General features: G+C 39.1%; 2 protein-coding genes across 2 annotated transcripts in view; both read left to right on the top strand.

Moving 5' to 3' along the window:
* LOC118232529 overlaps positions 1 to 21,564 on the top strand; it is a 302,745-nt gene that overhangs the window by 79,044 nt on the left and 202,137 nt on the right. The gene's annotated exons all lie outside the window — the stretch shown is intronic.
* The window catches only part of LOC118227262 (myelin-associated glycoprotein-like), a 63,081-nt gene continuing 48,570 nt past the window's right edge, over positions 7,054 to 21,564 (top strand). The window contains exons 1-3 of the mRNA XM_035417483.1: positions 7,054 to 7,057; positions 7,280 to 7,329; positions 19,973 to 20,326. Coding sequence (XP_035273374.1) covers positions 7,284 to 7,329; positions 19,973 to 20,326 — 400 coding nt within the window. The 5' untranslated portion in view covers positions 7,054 to 7,057; positions 7,280 to 7,283. The remainder of the gene's footprint in view (positions 7,058 to 7,279; positions 7,330 to 19,972; positions 20,327 to 21,564) is intronic.

Here is a 21,564-nt window from a genome sequence, read left to right as displayed (position 1 = left end):
TATGTGAGGCATGTGTGGGAAGGGGACTTGCAGGAGCAATTTCTCTGCACTAGAGATCTTCCCACCACTACAACTGCAGAGGACATTTTCAGTACTGTGGATTTGTACTTGGGTTCGGTGGGCCTAAGCTGGCATATGTGCGTTGTCAGGAGCAAAAAGCATCCCCAGTTATCCCATTAGTTCCCCCAAACTTAGGTCTGTTATGTCAGCCTTATGATGAAGGGTTCAAGTAAAGTGCTACTGAATATTCTTCATAATACAGTGCTGTTCAGCATGTATCCCCTGATAGGGTAATCTCTGCTACAGTTAAATTTAGATTCTTGAAACTTGATAAGTATCACCAGTTTAAACTTGTTTAAAAAGCATATATGCCTGTAATTCAAGATAAGTCTGCCTTTTTATTATGGGTTTTTAGCCTTAGTTGCGCGTTTATTGTTTTTTTCATGTTTTTAAAAGTGCATGAAGGCATTGTGTATTACTGCACTATTTTTTTGTGAAATAAATTAGAGTGGTTCAAAAATGTCAGAAATTTGGGTTACGACTTAATGACGAAGGAAAAATGTGGGTCCTGAGGCTAGACCAGTTGAGAACCACTGCTCTATGGAATCACATTGGATTGGATACAGTTGACACTCGTACTTAACTCTGACTGATGCTATTTTTTCCACAAAATGAAAGCTGGCAAACTCAGAATAAATATGGTACGGATTCTCAAAAGAATTTTTACAAAATTGAAGAAGTTTTTGATTAATATTATTGCTGTTTACTGATATTTATTTTTATAATTGGAAGAAAACTTTCACATTTTCTTCATGATATGATCATAAGCCCTGCCTGCTCCCTCCACTGACGGAATGATTTCAAGTGCCAAAGTGTGGCTCTGATCCAGATATGGAGGTTTAAATAACCAAACATTGTGTGTGTGCGTGTGTTTGTGCATGCATGTGCATGCATGTGTGTGTGTGTGTGTGTGTGTGTGTGTGCCTGTGTGTTTGTGCATGCTTGTGCATGTGTGTGTTTGTGTTTGTGTGTATGTGTGTGTACGTGTGTTTGTGTGTGTGTGTGCGTCCATGTGTTTGTACACGCGTGTGCATGCGTGTGTGTGTGTGTGTTTGTTTGTTTGCGTGTGTGTGTGTGTGTTTGTGTGTGTGTCTGTGTGTAGGTAAAAAACAAGCATCAGGAAGACCCTGGGACTTCACAAGAAGAGAACAATTACTACCAGAACCCTGGAGATGGAAATTGAGACCAACTGCAGCTCATTAAAAATGTGATCATGTTGTGTTTTCTGAAAAGCTATTGTTTAAAGAAAACAACTGAATGCAGTGTCACTTTTATTTTGTATGTTCAAGAGGGATTTTCTTCAGATTTATCTTTTTTATTTGATATTTATCCTGGCAGAAATTTTTTGTTTTATCCATTCTGATTTTTAATCATCTTTACAGAATATTTTTTGTTCATTGTCCATTTCCGACATCTTCACTGAATTCACTCATTTCTGAGAAATAGAAATTCATTTTCCATCCCAATGAATTTTCAACAATTGCTGTTGTGGGACAGATTGACAGTAAATTTTAAGTAAACCAAATGTTTTTTTTTTTATTCTTTATTCTTTAAACTCAAAAACGGAAGAAAAAAAAATAATGGACTCTATACTATATAATATTATACAGTATAATATACACTATTGCATGGATATTTTAAACCTGAATTTTGATGTTTCTCAATTTAATGTTTTGACGGTGTGTATGAAGGAAGTATTAAACCATCGATCACTGTGTTTGATAGAGCAGTTTGAAAACATTTCCTTCCTGCTCCTCTGTTTTTGACCAGTGCTTCTTAGCCCTGGTCCAGGGGACCCACTGTGTATGCTGGTTTTTGTTCCAACCATAGAAACATGCTCTGTATTGTCATGAGCTGGTCGTTGTTCTTAATTAGGAACTAATTGCTCTTAAGTAGAATTTTTACATCTATTGAAGGACAATTGTGTCAGGCTGAGCGGGGGAATGGACCCAAACGCAGAGTCAAAAAACACTCAAAATCCAAAGGGTAAACACAAAACCGAGGAAGTTACTTTTAATAAATACAAAAACAGCAAAAACAAAGCCGTGCAAAGCAAGTCAAAAATGGACAAAGTTCTTAACACGCAAAAACAGAAAATGCAGAAATTCAAAAACAATGCAAAAACAGAGCATGGGCAGGGAGGAAAACACTCAGGGCAAAACACTGAGTCACAAGTACACGAAGGAGCACAAACCGAAACACAATCCAAAACGCACACAAAAAAGGATCCAGCACCTGAGTCATTACATTACATTACATTACAGGCATTTGGCAGACGCTCTTATCCAGAGCGACGTACAACAAAGTGTATAACCACAACCAGGAACAAGTATGACGAAAAACCCTAGAGAGAAGTACTGGTCCATGGAAGAAGGGAACTTAAAAAGACACGACACTGACGAGACACAGGAGGGCACAATGCACAATCAGGCCACAGAGAGGGAAGGGAAAACGAGACAACCCAAAAACAATAATAGAATAATTGAAAAGAATAATACAATTAAACGGGGTATAAGGACAGAACTAAAAACTGAAGTTCCGCCATCAGGCGGCCAAAAAAGGGAAACACAGACAAACCACAGAACCATGACAATTATGTTTTTTTGTTATTATATCTATAAGCTTAATTAAGTTTTGTCAGTGAATGTACTGATTTGCATGGATCCAGGGTCAATTGTTCTCTGATCAGATACTGAGAGGCAATTATGCTTTCAGTAAAAATGACTAAAATTAAAACCATCCCTTACAGTATATGACTGAGGTCTGCAGAGACATATTGTATGAGCAGAGGCAATAACACATTCTCTCTCTACTCTGATTTTCACGTTTCCAGGTTGTCTGGAAGACTGAAGGTGAGTCTCACCATCCTTTCCTCCTCTTCCTCTTCTGAAACACTCTGTCTGCAGCTCAGCCTGATTTCACCTCTATTTTACATTCACACCATCTGTGTGTCTTTTCCTTTAAAGGGAGGGAGGGACGGGGACACATATGCCAGTCTGCAGCTTTCCAACATGTGCCCTGAATATGACGTGCTGCAGGTGAGCAAGCGTGACACAGAAATATACACCAGGGGGCGCCACTAGGCTGAAGTGAAGAGAGGTGATTAAAAATTTGCATCTCGTCGGAGGATATGTGGCTTCACTGTTAATAATCAAAGAATGCATACATAATTGGACAATTTTTTTTAAATTTACAATATCATACAGAGTTAATTTTGTAATAAAAAAGGGGTCTGTCTTTCCACATTTTCCTCTTGGTATGAACACTGCCCGAGAGTATGTCATTTCATGCACCAAGGTGCTGCTTTAAATAACTATGAACCTGCGTGTGTGTGTGTGTGTGTGTGTACGTATAGGTTAAGTATCAGAAAGACACTGTGACTTCACAAGAAGAGGAGAATGACTACCAGAACCTTTGAAATGGAAACTGAGACCAGTTGCTGTGTCCCATTAAAAATATAAGAACGTTGTGTTTCCTTAAAACCAGTTGTCTGAAGAAACTAATCACTGAATGTGGAGTGTCACCTTTCTGTATTTGTCCACAAGGCATTTTTATGTGAGGAGATGTTCATTTTGTTTCTTGGAGAAAAGAATTTTGTTGCGTCTTTATTTTTCATCCTCTTTACACAATCATTTTTGCTCACAGTATTTGACTGACCCTGTCCCTGTTTTGATTTAACGACTGTTGTGCATCTTTGCACTTCACATACATTAGGCAGTTATGGAGAACACGAAAATGTTTCATTCTATTCCTCAAATGGAATATAAAAAAGGAAAAATAAATTGAAAAACAAAAAAACATGCAGACCCATGTGTACTGTTGCATGGTAATTGTAAACCTCACTTTTGCTGTTTCTTATTTCGATGTGAGGACCGTCTGTGTGAAGGAAGTATTTCAACCATTTACCACAGTGCATGTTAGAGCAGTTTTAAAACATGTTTCTTCTTGTTTTAGACCTGTGATTCTCAGCCTTGGTCTTGGGAACCCACGGTGCCTGTTGGTTTTTCTTCTAGCCACTACACACAAGCTTATATTGTAATGGGCTGGTAATTATTCTTAATTAGATACTTAATTGCACTTAATTAGACTTTTTTTTCCTATTGTCTATTAAAGGACAACTTCACTTTTTAAAACTATGGTATACCAGAAATAGCAATGTATGCCCTAAAAAAATTAATGTCCCATATTCACATGCCAGGAATATAAATTAGTCAGACCAAGATATGCTTTCATGTACTGCGCCCTGTGTGCTATTTGACAAATAATTCCAGCTAAATGAGGTTCCATTTTTCTTTGATTCACTTACAGACAGACAGGTGAAATCAGCTGGGGTCCGGTTTGTTGAGAGCAGAGGTGGGTAACCCGGCTTCAAAGAGTAAAAAGACTGACCACATATTTGCTCCACCAACATGAACTAAACCAGCCGATCACAATAATTAGTTCTCCTATCATGCTGAAGAGTTATGCTAATTAGAATCAGCTGGTTTAGGGCATGGTGATGGAGCAAATACATGGTCAGTCTTTTTACTCTTTGAAGCCGGGTTACCCAAAACCTGAAAATATCCGTTGAAAACAAATGGAGCTTGTTGTCCGCGAACGGCAAAAAGTCAAACCTGCATTGTGTACATTTAACCACACAGTTATGGTTAAGCTGAACACATTTTCATCAAACTTTATTGATAAAAACTTTACTTTTGCTTTCACAACAAACCTGCGTTCACAGTAGGTCTACAGTCCCAGGATTGTAAAACACTGACATAGACTAAACAATGTGAAGTATTTCAATTTATTGGTGGTCATGCATGTTCAGAACCAATTGAAAAGTATTTAAGTGCTAAAAATTGAGGTGCTAGGCGAGGGAAGGGAAAGAGATATCTCTTTTTATATACTCTGTTGTATTTTCTGTAATTTTCTGAAAAGATTATGTTTGGGTGGGCATTGATGTAGCATGTGTTTGAATAAGAACTATTGAATATATTACAACCTTCTGTGTCTGTATGATTTCTCTGATGGACTGTGATTTATGTCAACATGTATCAAATAAATGTCTTCAAAAAATAGATAATGAAGATTTTCAGGGTCGATTACAATGTGTGCAGCAGCAGTTTGAACTGCGAAAGCTATCTGAATCTGGAAGTAAGGATTAGCTTTTCCCATTGTGAGGCAGTTCTGCTAAGCACCCAGCAATTGACCATAAAAGTTCATTTATAATTGGTTACTTCTGATTTGGTTAACAACATACTGTATATCTGCATTGTATTAGCTAAAATAATTATACATCCTTCTATAATAATAATAATAATAATAATAATAATAAGCTAATATTGTAAAATGTTTTTGTATCATTTTATTATTTTTGTACTGTTTAAGAGTGTTATATTGACTGTTGTGCAGTAGCTCCTCATTTGTCCATTCTCCTTTTGATGTTACTCTGCTGAATGTTTGTGTTTTGGAAATTAATGCTACTTTATGTATTCTAATTTAACTGTAAATGCAGACTGTTACTGTTTTATGAAGTCGAAGTAGCTTGATCATCAGAGCAGCAATTGTAAGACACATTCTACATTTTTGGCATGTTTGTGTCTCACACATTTTCTGTGAAAGTTTAAAAAAAAAATATTCACAGCATCACGTTCCGAGCATGATTCAGGAAAGGCCATATATGAGAAGTTCCTCTTTTGTGTGCATTTATACTTGTGCTCTACAGGCTGAGGGTCAGTGTGCAGTGGAGACAGACTGGATATTCTTCTGTTCTACAGTAAGTACATTTCTACCACTTGGCTCAAGCGAACTATAGATTAATCAGGTTGCCACTTTTATTGAAATTCAATTAAAAAGAACTGTACTGAAGTTGATTTATTCTGTCTATAACGGAAACACATTACGTTCATTTTTCTCAAGAGACATTGTGCTTGTAGGTGATTTTCTATTTTGCCTAAAGGTAGAGAAATTACAGATTGAGTGTAAACATTGTATTCTTCAAATATTATCATATATTGTGATAAACTGAATCTCATACAGGCATTTTAAAGTGTGTGTCAAAATAGACATTATACGCACTGAAAGGGCACCGCAATACGAATTAGCCTTTTGACTTTTCGCCATTTTAATCCAAAGTCATTTTGCCGTGTGGACTGAAATTGACGTGCAAACAGCTTCAGTATAAGGGCAATACTGGAAACACGCTTTTGTTGTTTGGAGAGGTCTGATGCTTTGGCCCTATAGGTATGAGTTTTCACATGTTCATGGTTTTATCGTTTATGAAAGTATCTTAAAAAAGATTTAAAAGTATCACAAGCAATTAACCAATTGAATTATATGGAATTGGAACCACTCCAGCCAAATTATAATCCAGGATACATGCTAAAATATTCATTTTTTCATTTTAAAATGAAATATTCAGAGGAGGGCAAATGATTAGTCTCCCAAGCCTTATTTATATATCGATACATGCTTTTTGCTTTAAAAGTAAAATTAAACTTTGCAAACATTCCTGAACTCAACATGACTAAAACAGAGTTTTAAGATTATGTTCATTTTCCATTTCATTGTGTTGTACATGTATAGTCTATTTATCTTTATTAAAGATTACTGATTCAAAAAAAAAAAATTTAGAAAAAGATCCTTATTCAAATAATTTTCTTGTTCTTAATTTCATACTCAACAAAACCCATTGCCCATTGTGAAGATGTCATGCCTTTAAGGAAAAGAAGGAAAGATATTTGAAAATATATATTTTTTTTTTGTGTGCATTTGGAGAAAGTCTTAGAAACTCAGAGGAGTGTTGACTTGTCCAGTGTGTAAGGGCTGAATGACTGTGGCCGTGTTTTCTTCTTTCCTTGAGCTCATGAGATCCTTTCTTTGGCTCTGTCAGGACACTCAGTCATAACACATAACAGCCCATTTCATGTTGTTTCATTTATTTCTAGGATATATATTGGTCCAGGTGGTGCTGGACTACAAGCAACAGAAGACGGCAACCAACTCCTCAACAAATGTAATTGTTTTATTGAAATTTGCATTCTAAACTCTTCTGCAGTCTTTTGTCCATCAATTGTGTTCTGTTTTGAGCATTAAGGCGGATTAAAGAATTATGTTTTTGGCAAGATGTGTGATTCATGGCACTCTGTAGGGCAGCCTACAATACATACAAATGATTAATTAAAAAAATAAAAGTGTGTCAGTGCTGTTTTCTAACTTCAGTTCCTCTGCTCCTCAGAGTCATGATTGAAGCAGAGAGGTTCATCCTCATTGGCTGCCTGCTGCAAGGTGGGTCATTAAAGGGGTGGGGTCTAACTCTATACTGGAAAGATGTACAGCGATCCAAAGGGATGACTGTAGATTATTATGGTATAAAAACATGATTATTATATATAAATTTGTGGAGAATTAATGTGCTTTATATTAATTATAATTGCAGCTTTCAGTCAGTAAAACGTTTATTGTATTAAATATGAATAAAACATTCGCACAGCAAAGTCTCGTGAGGTCTGTAAAGCTGCTGTTGTGTGTGTATAAAGCTGACCCAAATCCCCATATAACAGCTGTATTTACTGATATGTGCTGTGTGTGTTTTAGGAGCCCTTGGGAGACAGTTTGAAGTCTGGATGCCTCAGAGTATAGAAGCTCTGAGTGGATCCTGTGTGCTGATTCCCTGCAGATTTGATATAAAATCTGAATTTGACAGAGATCTGACAGCTAAGGCTAAAGGACTATGGAAAAAAAGTAGCATTAACGGTGAAATCGTGTTCGATTCCAGCAGAACTGAGAACCAAATTAAAGGAACATTAACTGGAAAACTGAAGGAGAGGAACTGCACCACAATCCTGGATCGCTTCCCTCCATCTTACAGTGATTATTTCTTCAGATTGGAATCCTTAAATAAACTCAAGTATGATTATACTCCAGCTGTCAAAATTAATGCAAAAGGTACTGCATTTGCTGTTATGCCTTTTTCACTGTGTGCCATTGTGTTGATTCTATACATTTAAAATTATTGTCCTCTATGAGAAATACACGTTGGATGTAAAATAAAGAATGAAAATGATTTGTCTTTAGATTTCACATTTAAATGCTGTTAGTTAGATGCTGTTGATGTGCTGATTAGTGTGTGTTCTGAATTCTGTGTGTCTCTCCAATCCGGAGACAGACAGTAACCCATCCTCATATCTCCATGCCTCCTAGACTCTCCACCCAAACCCAAGATAACCACAGAGAGGGTGGAGGTGATGGAGGGGACCTCTGTGAGTTTGAGCTGCTCTGCTGCAGCCCCCTGTCCTAAACTCCCCCCAAATCTGACATGGACCCCCAGGCTGAATGACAGTGTGGATCAACTGCAAGAGAATGAGGATCAAACCAAATCTGTGTCTTCTGTTCTGACCTTCACTGCTTCCCACCTCCACCATGGGAAGACAATCAATTGCAGTGCACTTTACACACTGCAACAAGGAGGCATTCAGAAGACATCTGAGGCCAGTCTGACTCTAAGAGTTCTGTGTAAGAGAGCTGGATTTGAAAGTATTATTCTTAGCTTTTGTAAATCATTGAATAATAATAATAATAATAATAATCATTGCTTTGAGCTTTTTTCATGGTCAGTATCCTGTGCAGAATTATCACCATGATTGAATAATGACAATAAATACAATGATACAAATAAAAATCATAAACAAGCAAATGTAAATTACCTGATGTTGTGCTCATCCGTTATAGCAGCGGAGGACAATCCTTTCTGAACAATTCTGGTGTGGGTGCAGGTTTTTGTTTTATGCCAGCACTAATATATCTGATTCAAGATCTTGATTATGTCAATAATTAAATCAGGTGTTGTAATGCTGGGATAAAACTAAAACACAACGGACATTTTCAGATATGATTGGACACCCCTATTTTAAAGCACGCAACTGTTACACATCATCAGATTGTGTATAACTCCTCACAAACTAAGAAAATAAGTTTTGTATTTTTGTATCACTTAGATCCTCCTAAGAACACCTCAGTGTCAATCAGTCCCTCTGGATCAGTGTTGGCGGGCAGCTCTGTGACTCTGACCTGCAGCAGTAATGCCAACCCAGCAGTGCAGAACTACACCTGGTATAAAGTGAATGGGACAGAGATGAACACTGTAGGAACTGGACAAAATATCACCTTCACTGTGACTGAGTCCAGTGGCAGCGAACAGTACTACTGTGAAGCACAGAATGAACATGGCAAGGAGAACTCAACTGTACAACTGGAAGTTGATTGTAAGTTTATCATCCTACTAATTATATGTCCATTAATTTTATTTTTTGCAAAATAAATGTGCTTTATATTTATTCTAATGTTATCAGCACAGAAACATGAACACGTTTATTGTTTTTCACACTGGAGAACCAGGAAATCCTGTTTACCATCTTTTAATATTTAATCATATCAGTTTTTTGAACGTGGATTGAGAGTTGATCATAACTGAAAAACATATAACAGAACTACAGATATAAATGCAATGTATTTTTTTTTTCCATTAGACCCCAAGAACTGACTGGTTCTCACTGGGGATAAAACAGTCAGAAAGAGCCTTTTTTGTGATAAATGGCTGGGTGGTAGTGTAGTATAGGGGTCAGTGGCCTGGTCTTGTAAATTATAGGGTGCAGGTTTGAATCCCAGGTGGCACACTGCATTTTACTCTTAAGCAGTGTACTTACTGAACTGTGTCAGTATTTATTCAGTTATAGAAAATGATACTATTCAAAAAAATAAATAAATAAAACTAGTGTTAGTAGTTCTAGTTAAGCATTTCTCCTCAATGCCCTCTTTTTATAAAATATAAAATGTGTTGAACAGGTACGAACAAAGATTGAATATAATGGACTTTAATGCCAACTTCCCCTGATCAGTTCTTCATGTACAGTAATGCTTTTTTCCCTCTCCATAGTCTGTACATACTGTACATGTTGTATATAGTCTGTGACAACAATGTTTTGGCAGCATGGGTCTAGTTATGTAAAATCAATGTGTTTCCAGGGCAATTTTTATCGGGAGTTAGGAAAAAAATATCAAATGCATGAGTAGTTGCATTTGCACTCAAAAAAGTTAATTAAACTAAAAGTTAATTTTACTAAAAAAAAAAGTTTTGTTTTGTAAATTGTTTGTTTTACAATGGCAATAGGGAGGTTTACCCTCATAAAAGACACATTATTTTTCTTCCAGATCCTCCTAAGAACACCTCAGTGTCAATCAGTCCCTCTGGTTCTTTGTTGGTGGGCAGCTCTGTGACTATGACCTGCAGCAGTAATGCCAACCCAGCAGTGCAGAGATACACCTGGTATAAAGGGAATGGGACAGAGATGAACACTGTAGGAACTGGACAGAATCTCACCTTCACTGTGACTGAGTCCAGTGGCAGTGAACAGTACTACTGTGAAGCTCAGAATGAACATGGCAAGGACAACTCAGCAAATGTCCAACTAAACGTGATATGTATGTTCAGTGCATCTATTATATAATTGTATAAATCATATTATTGTTATATGTGTGCAGCTGTGCTGTAGAATTTTTATAGTGGGAAATTTAGGCTTAGAAAAGTATGTTTTAAAGTACATTGAAATGACTGAAGAATAAAAAAAATTATGCACATTTGTTTTGTTGTTGCCTGAAGACAACTGAGAAGTGTCACGTTCAACCACCATGGTACTCCTTTAAAGAAATTACTTCTTTTTTTTTTAAAGCGTTTTGTGTTCACTCAATTTCCCTGTCCACACAATGTCCTTTGCTCAGGTTTCTGCGGGACCTCATGGAAGACTGGTGTTGCGGTCGCTGTCGCTGTCGCTGTCGCTGTTGCCATTTTAATCATATGGCATATCAGGTAGGCCATTCAAATGCAGAGGTGGACAGTTCCATTACAGTGGCCAAATTTATTTGTGATTTGAGGGCGCAGGGTGGAGGGGCGTAGGTTGGGTGTGGATGTGAATGATGTCGTGATCATATAATCTCCAGCAAGGATAATTACGTAGTGATAAGATGTAAGCAATGTCTCCTTACTGGTTGAGAAAAGACAAAAAACAGATGAGATCCACCAATCACAGTGTGTGTTAGTAACAACAAACAGAAAATAAGCCAATTGAGATTGATGGATACTTTCTGGCTACTTTAATTTCATTCACCTTGAGCTGAAGATGGGAGGCTGCAGACCACTCCTGTTAGGCCGGTTTGATTGGCTGATGTGTGCTACATTGCTACTGCGAAGCACACTCTCTCATGATGCTGAAATACAATTGCCACTTCCAATATAAATGAAGAAGAAAAATCCAGCCTAAACACTTGAAATGTAAAAATGATCTCCATGGTGATTTTAAGCCCTTTGCACAAGCCCCCTTGGGGCGAGGACGCTAGCATGACACATTGGACACTGTCTGGGAGTTCATAAAAATAGTATTTCGCCACCAAAATTTTGTACTACGTCCTAGCAACAAGATAAAACCAACAATAGCCTAGTATGCCAGTACACTAAATAGCAACATAACCAAGTGGAATTCTTGTGCAATTACACCATGTGATTCTACAATATCTGTAACTAAATATGGAATAAATATACAATCTTACTGTTGGTTTTGCGTGTGGAAATGTCCCTTTCAAGATTTAGTGGTTATTTATTGCCTTTAACAATGTATTTGAGAAATTGGGGGTTTGGGTTAACATTGGCCATGCAAAAAAACCCACTTGCATTTATGCCATTGTAACTCTTTTTAGTTAATTATGTTTTTTTTTATAACTGTTATATCCAGCAAAGGACCGTATAATCTTTCCAAGGGTGTATGGTACATCTCATCATAATGATGGTTCACAGACGAGCGCAACAGAACTAATAATTTGTTGTGAAATATATGATAATGTTATGATTTACAGCAATGCACAATTTAGATATTTTGAATAGATTTGGGGACACTTGATACCCGGGTAGGCTGCATACAGTTAGCTTAACAGATCTTTAGTGGTTCTGCATATCTCCCTCAGAATTTTCACACTTGTGGTCAGAGAGAGTTTGATCCAGGACATGTATACGTGCTGTACTTCAGCACTGATGTTGCTTGTTGTTTTTAGGAAAAACAGAGGCAGCCTGTGTTCTGGATGTAGAAGGAAGGACACAGAGAGGGTAAGTCTGAGCCATGTGTTACATGAGCATGAACAAACAGACACATACACATACACCACACACGCACACACACAGGCACACATACACTACACACACACACACACACACACACACACACACAGGCACACACACAGGCACACATACACATACACCACACACGCACACACACAGGGACACATACACTACACACACACACACACACACACAGGCACACATACACCACACACGCACACACACAGGCACACATACACTACACACACACACACACACACACACCCACCATAAACGTACACACACACACACAAACAAAGACAACACCATATGCACACACACACACACACACACACACATACACTACACACCACAAACATGCACACATGCACCACACACACCACACACAGATACACAAACACACACACTCACACACACATGCCCATATGCACATGCACACACACCACACACACACACACACTTACACGTGCACGCATGCACACACACCACACACGCAAGTATGCACACACATACGCGCACCACAAACAAATACACACACAGACAAACAAACACCACAAATACACACATGGACACATACACTACACACACACACACACACGTGTGAATACACATACACCACACACGCTAACATGCACACATGCCCATACGCGCATGCATACACACCACACACACACACACATACGCGCACATGCACACACACACCACATACATTTACACATACACACATGCACACACACCACACACACAAGAACACACGCTCATGCGCACACACATGCCTTAACAGTTACTTTCTTGAATCTTTTGCCAGAAAGGAAAAAATATGCTCGCAAACAAATAGCTGAAAGCATATTTGGTACTCTGAATGTCTCAAGGCTGTATTCAGAGCTGCACTTAATTGCATTATTCGCTCAAGTTTCTCACTCTCTCAGTGATGAGTTTGGTGTAAAATGCAAAAATACACAAAGAGTACTCAAGGAACTGGGGCTGATCATCTATCACTTTTTTAATGATGACTATTAGAAGAAAGGTTATGTGACACTCACGTATAAGAAGGGGAACCATGCTGATCCAGGTAACTACAGGCCAGTCAGTTTAACATGCATGACATGTATACTGCAATCTATCATTAAGGACAAGCTAGAATTACTCCTTCATTTTTTTAAGATGTTAAAAATAGCATCCTAAGGGATAGCCAACATGGTTTTTGCAAGGGAGATTTATGTCTGACAAATCTCTGGGACTTCTCTGAGGAAGCTACAGAAAGTGTTTTGATTCAAACTAGGATTATTTACAGTATTTGTGCTTCCAAAAAGCATTTGATAAAATATAGCGACAGGCTCATTGTCAAAGTGAGGTCAGTAGGAATTAAAAGAGTTATTTCAAAGTGGATCAGAATTGACTCCAGAGTGGTACATAAAGAGCAATGATAGCACAGGACTGTAGAATCTGGAGTCCAAAAGGATTGGTGCTGGGAATTCTGCTTTTCCTTATTTACAGAAATGATTTTGATTGAGACAGTGATGGGGGTCTTAAGGCAGGATTATTTTATAGAGTAACAAAATGAGAATGTGTTCATTTAGAAAAAAAGATGGTACTTGACACAAGCTTATCAGGATCAAGGAATTGTGCTGATCTGTAAAAATGACCAACATGATGCTGGGATATGTACAGTGCTTAATTTGTGAGCCAGAATTTGTCAGGACCGAACAAATTCTGACTTGCACACCCTGGCAACTACCCAGCAGGGGGACCCAGAGCTGGGAGAGACAGGCCCACAGACACCGCCCCTGGCAGAGGGCCAAGTGGAAGTGGAGCTGGATGACATGAATGATGCCTCGATCAAGAACTCCCCCCGGCCCGTGGAGACACAGGGCCAGGATGCCTCTGATGGGGCCGCAGGCCGAGGGGCCGGCGTGGTCCATTCACAGGTGGCACCGAAGAACAAAACCAAGAAGGGGAAGGGCGAGGATGGGGAGGGGCATGGGGAAGGGCCCCCTCGTGTTCCGCGTCCAGAGGAGGAGCCATTGGTCACAGGGGAAATGGAGGGAAACCCAGAATGTGAGTAATCCACCATTATCTTTATTCCTTCTTGCCTCCTGGTGGTACGGGAGGTACCGCCCACAGAATTTGAACTCGTCTCCAATTCAGAATGCATTCAAACCTTTAGGACAAACACACCCAATGTTCGAACTCAGAGAATCTAGGGTACTCTTCTGAAGCTAACAACACCCCCTTTCTCCTTGTCAGCTGTTCTTTAAGCTCAGGGCAATAAATACAAAAGGAGCCTCCTCTACGCCTGTTCACTCATTACACTCTAAACCACATCATGAGCTTATTTTTAATATTTTACACAGCTGACTGGATTTTGGTTTAAGACCTCACCAGAGCTCCTATCAATGTGCACGGCACTGGGATTACACTTTTGCACAGAGGAAAGGAGAGCCCCCTACTGGCCGACCAACACATCATCCAGCAGTGCCTTAGTTTTCCCAGGAGGTCTCCCATCTGAGTATTAACTGAGCTGATATCTGCTTCCATCAGCAGGATAACATAAAAAAGGTACAGGGCGTTATGGCTGTTGGCTATACCAGCTACAAAGCTGATATTATGCTTTGTGCGCTTTATGCTGCATTATTATTATTTTTAAACCTCAATGAGAGTCTTGTATGCTGTGTCTATGACCGACCTATTTTTATAAACCATTGAACCATAACCGCAACCATCATGCAATACACCTAGGAAAGTGTTTACAGAAAAAATTGCTTGACAGATGGAGTGCATTTCTTGAACTGACTTGTACTTACAGTATGGGCCTATACAGTACAGCATATTTCCAAATTGTTAATTTAGTGTTGATTAATTATCTAAAATATTTTCAGAATATTTTCTGAATTTCACAAAACAATACATTTGTGATGTGGAGCCATCTTGTCTTTGAAATAATGTATTTATGCTGTAACTGCAGGAAGAAAATGGGAACTTCACCGGATTGGATTAACTTGCCGTGAGACGTGATGAACATGCCGTGCACTGAGGCCTCCTGTACTTCTATGAGCATCGCTGCTGATTCCAGCATCTATCAACATCCCTAGCTCAGTGATTTAATTGCGTTGATGTTGTCATGAAATTGTCCTTTTGTATTCTGTCTTTATGTGAACCCTGGCTGCAAAACAAATTCTCCCTAGTGGGACAATAAAGATAACCTTGAACCTTGATAACCGAATGAGCCATCCAGTAGCTGAGGACATCCTTTTAAAATGAACTCAATGTTGATAAAATATACATATGTTGTGTAGTTTTTCCAGTGAATTATTCATTTTGATTCCATTAGCAGTTTTGTTCAACTGAAAACTCAGTTCTAATGTTCATGGATGTAGCCAGTCAGCTGACATCAGCTGTGATAGAGACAGACATATGCATCGAGTAAAATATCATTAAAATTAGTTCAGTTCCTGGTTGTAGCCTTCAGAGCAGCATGTTCAATAGGATTCAGGTCGCGTGAGTGACTAGCCAAGAACATTCCACGTTTTGGCCCTGAAAATATATTTAATTTATAAGGCCCTGCAGGGAGCTGTAGTGGAAGGCCTGTATTTTCCATTCCGGTGGCTCCACCCCCTTCCAATTGCCAGCTCCGCCCCCTTGTTAAACCCACCTGAAAACCATTCTGCCTAATGAAGCTCAGTATAAGTAGGAGCCCATACAGCTGTGAAGGTGTGGGAGTTTGGAGTTTGATTTGCAAAAAGACTGTGTGAGTGCTGCAGATATTGTGTTGGAACCTGTGAATGACCTGTTTTCTGTCTGAGTGCCCGATTACCTTTTGACCCATTTTCTGTGTGAGGAACTGAAACGTGTACCGAACTGTGCTTGTTTTTTTGACCACTCTTTTATCACCATTTGTCTTGTCGGTAAGCAGCTTAGCTGCCCGACTTTAGCCAGGGCCCAAAAGACCCATATAGTTAGGCTCGCTTGGAGCTACCGTTTTATTTGTATTTTGTTTGCTTTCTGTTTTCAAAATAAAAGTCCCGGTTATGTTGACCGGGACAACCAAATCCGTGCTGGTTTTTGTGTTAAATTATTGCACCCATCCCCCTCCCTGGTGGCGCCTCCTATTGTTGGGTTACACATTGCTTTTACTGCTAATTTGTAATTCCCTACATTGTTCACCTAATTTGGAGGTAAATACCCACAAATTAAAGTTGACAATTTGCACTTTGACCTCTCATTCATTATTTACTGCGTCATTTAAACTCCAATGTTCTGAAGTAAAGAACCAAAGTAACAAAAATTGCATCACTGTCCAAATACTTATGGACTGCACTGTAAACATGCACATATTTTGGTTAATCTGTAACAATGCGGTGTCAAAATAACAAAGGAACCACAATACATACATACAAAAAATAAAATAAAAAATTCTAAACATTGCCCAGCATTGGGTGTTTCAGGATATTCCTACTAATGTACCATAACAGAGAAAAAGTCAAAGTTCAGGAGCTGTTTCAGAAACCAGTGGAAAGGTTTCATGTAGGCACACACGTGCACTTCCTCTGTTGTGTTCATTTATACTTGTGCTCTGCAGGCTGAGTGTCAGTGTGCAGTAGAGAGACAGACTGGATATTCTTCTGTTCTACAGTAAGTACATTTCCACCTGTGTAGCGCTTGGCTCAGTCAAACTACTGATTATCTTTAGACTGCCACTATGATTAGCATTTCATTAAAAATAACTACTCTGAAGCTCATATATAGTGTCAATAATGGAAATGTTTTATGATCATTTCTTCCCTGGATACATTGTGGCTGTCAGGCATTTTGTTTTTTGAATGAAGAATATGTTTTGAGAAATTGAAATTCAGGTAGTATAACGTGTATTTCTGTAGTGATGCATATGACAGTCAATATCATGGCAACGTCATGTTAATAATGATGACTCATTGTTCAGTTATAGTGCTTACATTTCACTGAAGATGGATGGTAATTTTTAAAAGCCTTTTTTTGCATTTTTATCCATAGTCTATTTTAAAGCGTTTGCTTTGATGTTATTTAGAAGTACTGAGTTTCTATGGTTGTATATATAAAACAAATGAGATAAAATCAAGCCTGTACTTTCATGAACATGTAGGGAAAGCTTTCTCATTAATAAAAAAAGACCTTGGTTCGTAGATATAAATGAGCAATTAAAACATTACAGCCATATGAAATGGAGTTGCAAGGACTTTGTGCTTGATCACATATTCTAGTAAACAATGAAATAATACAAAACCATTTCTTAACAAATGTCTTGCCAATATATACGCATACAGTATAATCTGTTGATAAATTCAAAATCGTTTGGTGCTTTGTACCATTTAAACGATAAAACGCCATTCCTAATAGTAACTGTTAGGCAGGGCCGAAGTGTTGGTACCAAAAAGCCACACTTGCAAATAGCTTCAGGAAACGAGTCATACAGGAAGTGCACTCTAGACCGATGAGGTCTGGTGCTTTAGCCTAAGGGAGGTGCTGTAAAAAGACATTCCATGGGTTTGATTGATCGGATTGTTCATAGATTTATCTGCAATGCAAAACACTTTAGATTACATCTTTTCACGGCCAGTGATTTTGGCTGCTGCTCTGTTCCCGTTCTGAATTTCTACAGTACCTTCATCATGACTGTACCTTTACATCAGGAGAACATGAGTACATTCAGCCTGATCACCCAACAGGAAGTCAACGTAGAACGTTTGGTCCTCCAAAATGACTAGACTAGTGACAGCGGTGGTGTTGTTGAGCGAATTTGACCACAGAAATAAAAAATAAAAAAGGAAAAAGCGAAATTAAGATTTCCCTGCAGCCCATTCCCCCTACTCTAAATCCCTTCTCCTCGACTTGTTTTGTTTGAATAATTTAGCCATTTATTTCATTGTATTTATGCCAAGCAGGTTATAGTTTTATTGCATAAAATATAAAAACAAAAAGCAAAACAAAGTCTAATGACACATCTGACAGACCTCAAACCCAGGGTTCTGGCAGAAGAGGATGTCACGCTGACCACAGCGCTGAACTAGCACAGCGGTTATACCACCACTCTAGTATATGAGCCTGTTCTCCCATCAGCACGGAAACACAGTACGCTTATGGTCGAAATGACCTTGTGTGCTACATAGGCAATCATGTGGGTATATTCATGTATTCCTGTGTACAGAATGTTGACAGTACCCACAATACAGTGCCCTGGAATACTGAAGAACAGACTCCAGTGTCTCACATGTTGCATCAGGGTTTTCACTGAACTGATTTTCACTGACACAAAAAGACCAACTGCATGTAAGCAAATAAAGAAAGCATTTGCTGCTGTCCATTCATTCTGTAAATAATGCGTAGTTATGCTAGTTAGGTTATTGCAGGCCTTCCTTACATGCAAAAACTGTATTTACTTCATGGGCAGTGTGTTCAAATAGCTTTCCAAAATTGAATGTAATTGCATTTTATTTACAAAATTAAAAGGCAATTACACAGGATTAACAGGATTATCAGTCCAATCAGTGAGCCCCAGTGCTGCTGGTTGATAAAATGACTGAATAGGGGGTTTGCACAAACCGTCTGTCATTTTCATACAGTGAACTTCTTGTGTGTTCTGAGAAAGTCGTAGACACTCAGTGGAGTGTTGACATGTCCAGTGTGTAAGGGCTGAATGACTGTGGCCGTGTTGTCTTCATTTCTTGAGCTCATGAGTTCCTTTCTTTGGCTCTGTCAGGACACTCATTCACAACACATAACAGCCTATTTCATGTGGTTTCATTGATTTCTAGGATATACCTGGGGCCCGGAGGAGCTGGACTACAGACAACACCACATGTGAACCAATTCCTGAACAAATATAATTGTTTTATTTAAATATGCATTCTAAACTCTTCTGCAGTCTTTTGTCCATCAATTATTCTCTGTTTTGAGCATTGAGGTTTATTAAAGAATTATGTTTATGGCAAGATGTGTGGTTTATGGCAGTCTGTAGGACAGCCTACAATACATACAAATTATTAATAAAAACACCTGAGACTTGTGTAATATTCCCTAGGGTGTAAGTGCTGTTTTCTAACTTCAGTTACTCTACTCCTCAGAGTCATGATTGAAGCAGAGAGGTTAATCCTCATTGGCTGCCTGCTGCAAGGTGAGTCATTAAAGGGGTGGGGTCTAACTCTACACTGCAGAAATGTACAGCGATCCAAAAGGATTACTGTATTTCAAGACAGGTGACAAATTAAAGGAAAAACTTGAACAAACGAGTGGAGAAACATAATGAATGCAGATGCTTCCCTACAGGTGTACTGCATGATACAATTACGCAATTATCAGCCTATCATGCTCTGTGGCATGTATAAAATTGATGAGCAGGCCAAGTAGACCTTGATTTTAGATCAAGATAGAAAGAGGAAAAGAGCAAAGTGACTTTGAAAGAGGGTTCATTATTGCAGCACGGATGGCAGGAGCATTAGTCACAATGACTGCTCAACTGGCTAGTGTTTCAATAGGAACAGGAACTAAAATGACATTTGCCATTAAATCTATGAGAAAGACATCTGTAAATAGGACCAGAAATTGTGGTCAAAAGCGAATGTCAATGCAGGACGTGATCAGACTGTGTCAGCAAGAACAGTTCATCCACACACAAATATTCTGTATTAAATGTTGTAAGGTCTGTAAAGCTCCTGTTGTTTGTGTATAAAGCTGAAGCTGATCCAATCCCCATATAGCTGCTGTATTCACAGTGTTGTGTTGTGTGTGTTGCAGGTGCCCTGGGGAGAAAGTTTGAAGTCTGGATGCCTCAGAGTATAGAAGCTCTAAGCGGATCCTGTGTGCTGATTCCCTGCAGATTTGATATAGACTATAAATATGACAATGACCTGACAGCTAAGGCCATAGGACTCTGGAGAAAAAGATTACACTATGGAAAAATTGTTTTTAATTCCAGCAGAACTGACAACGAAATTAAAGGAACATTAATTGGAAAACTGGAGGAGAAGAACTGCACCACAATCCTGAATCGCTTCCCTTTGTCTCACAGTGATACTTATTTCTTCAGATTGGAATCCCAGACTCCTCTCATGTATGATTTTCCTACAGGTGTCAAAATTAACGTACAAGGTACTGAATTTGCTGTTATGCCTTTTTTTTTACTGTGTGCCATTGTGTTTATGTTGGGACCATACGTTTTTAAAATTAGGTGGAGCAGATAGAAATGCTTTCTTATATCAGAAATACACCTTGGATGCAGAAAAATAAAGAATGCCAAAAGAAATGACTTGTTAGTAGATTACACATTGTAAATACTGTATGTTAGTCAGACTGTTAATGTGGTGATTAGTTTGTGTTGAGTTCTGTGTGACTCTCCAATCCTGAGACAGACAGTAACCCGTCCTCATGTCATTACATTACATTACATTACATTACAGGCATTTGGCAGACGCTCTTATCCAGAGCGACGTACAACAAAGTGTATAACCATAACCAGGAACAAGTATGACGAAACCCCTAGAGAGAAGTACCGGTCCAAGTACAGGGAACAACCGCATAGTTCAACTTGGACCCTGATGGTTAAACTGATTAACACTAACAACGAGAACGGCAACAACGCAATCTATGGAAAAATAAAAATAAATAAAAATACAAGTAGTCGTTAAGACTGGCGCATCAACTAAGTCACCTATTAAACAGCTGCCTAGTTACACCCCTAAGTTTAGTCATTTACAGGGGGGGAAGGGAGGGATGGGGAGAGGTGCAGCCTGAAGAGGTGGGTCTTCAGTCGTCGTTTGAAATTGTTCACAGTCTCAGCTGTTCTGACCTCCACAGGGAGGTCATTCCACCATCGTGGGGCCAGAACAGACAGGAGACGTGTTCTGGAAGTGCAGGTGCGAAGAGGGGGAGGTGCTAGGCGTCCTGAGGTAGCAGAACGGAGGGATCTGGCTGGCATGTAGGGTTTGAAAATCTTGTGAAGGTATGCTGGGGCTGATCCCTTGACTGCCTGGTATGCTAGAACCAATGTTTTGAATTTGATGCGAGCTATAACAGGCAGCCAGTGGAGGGTAGTGAGCAGGGGAGTTACGTGGGAGTGTCTGGGGAGGTTGAAGACCAGACGAGCCGCAGCATTCTGGATGAGCTGCAGGGGTCTGGTGGCAGATGCTGGTAGTCCAGCCAGAAGAGAGTTGCAGTAGTCCAGGCGGGATAGAACCATTGCTTGGACCAGGAGCTGGGTTGAGTAGGTGGTGAGAAAGGGGCGGATTCTGCGGATGTTATATAGGAAAAATCTGCATGCCCGGGTTACTGCTGCAATGTTGTTGGAGAGGGACAGCCTGTTGTCCATCATCACTCCGAGATTCTTGGCG

This window comes from Anguilla anguilla, chromosome 1 (genome assembly GCF_013347855.1).
Source record: "Anguilla anguilla isolate fAngAng1 chromosome 1, fAngAng1.pri, whole genome shotgun sequence".
In the NCBI taxonomy this organism is placed as follows: Eukaryota; Metazoa; Chordata; class Actinopteri; order Anguilliformes; family Anguillidae; genus Anguilla; species Anguilla anguilla.
This window is presented reverse-complemented; position numbering and strand designations above follow the sequence as displayed.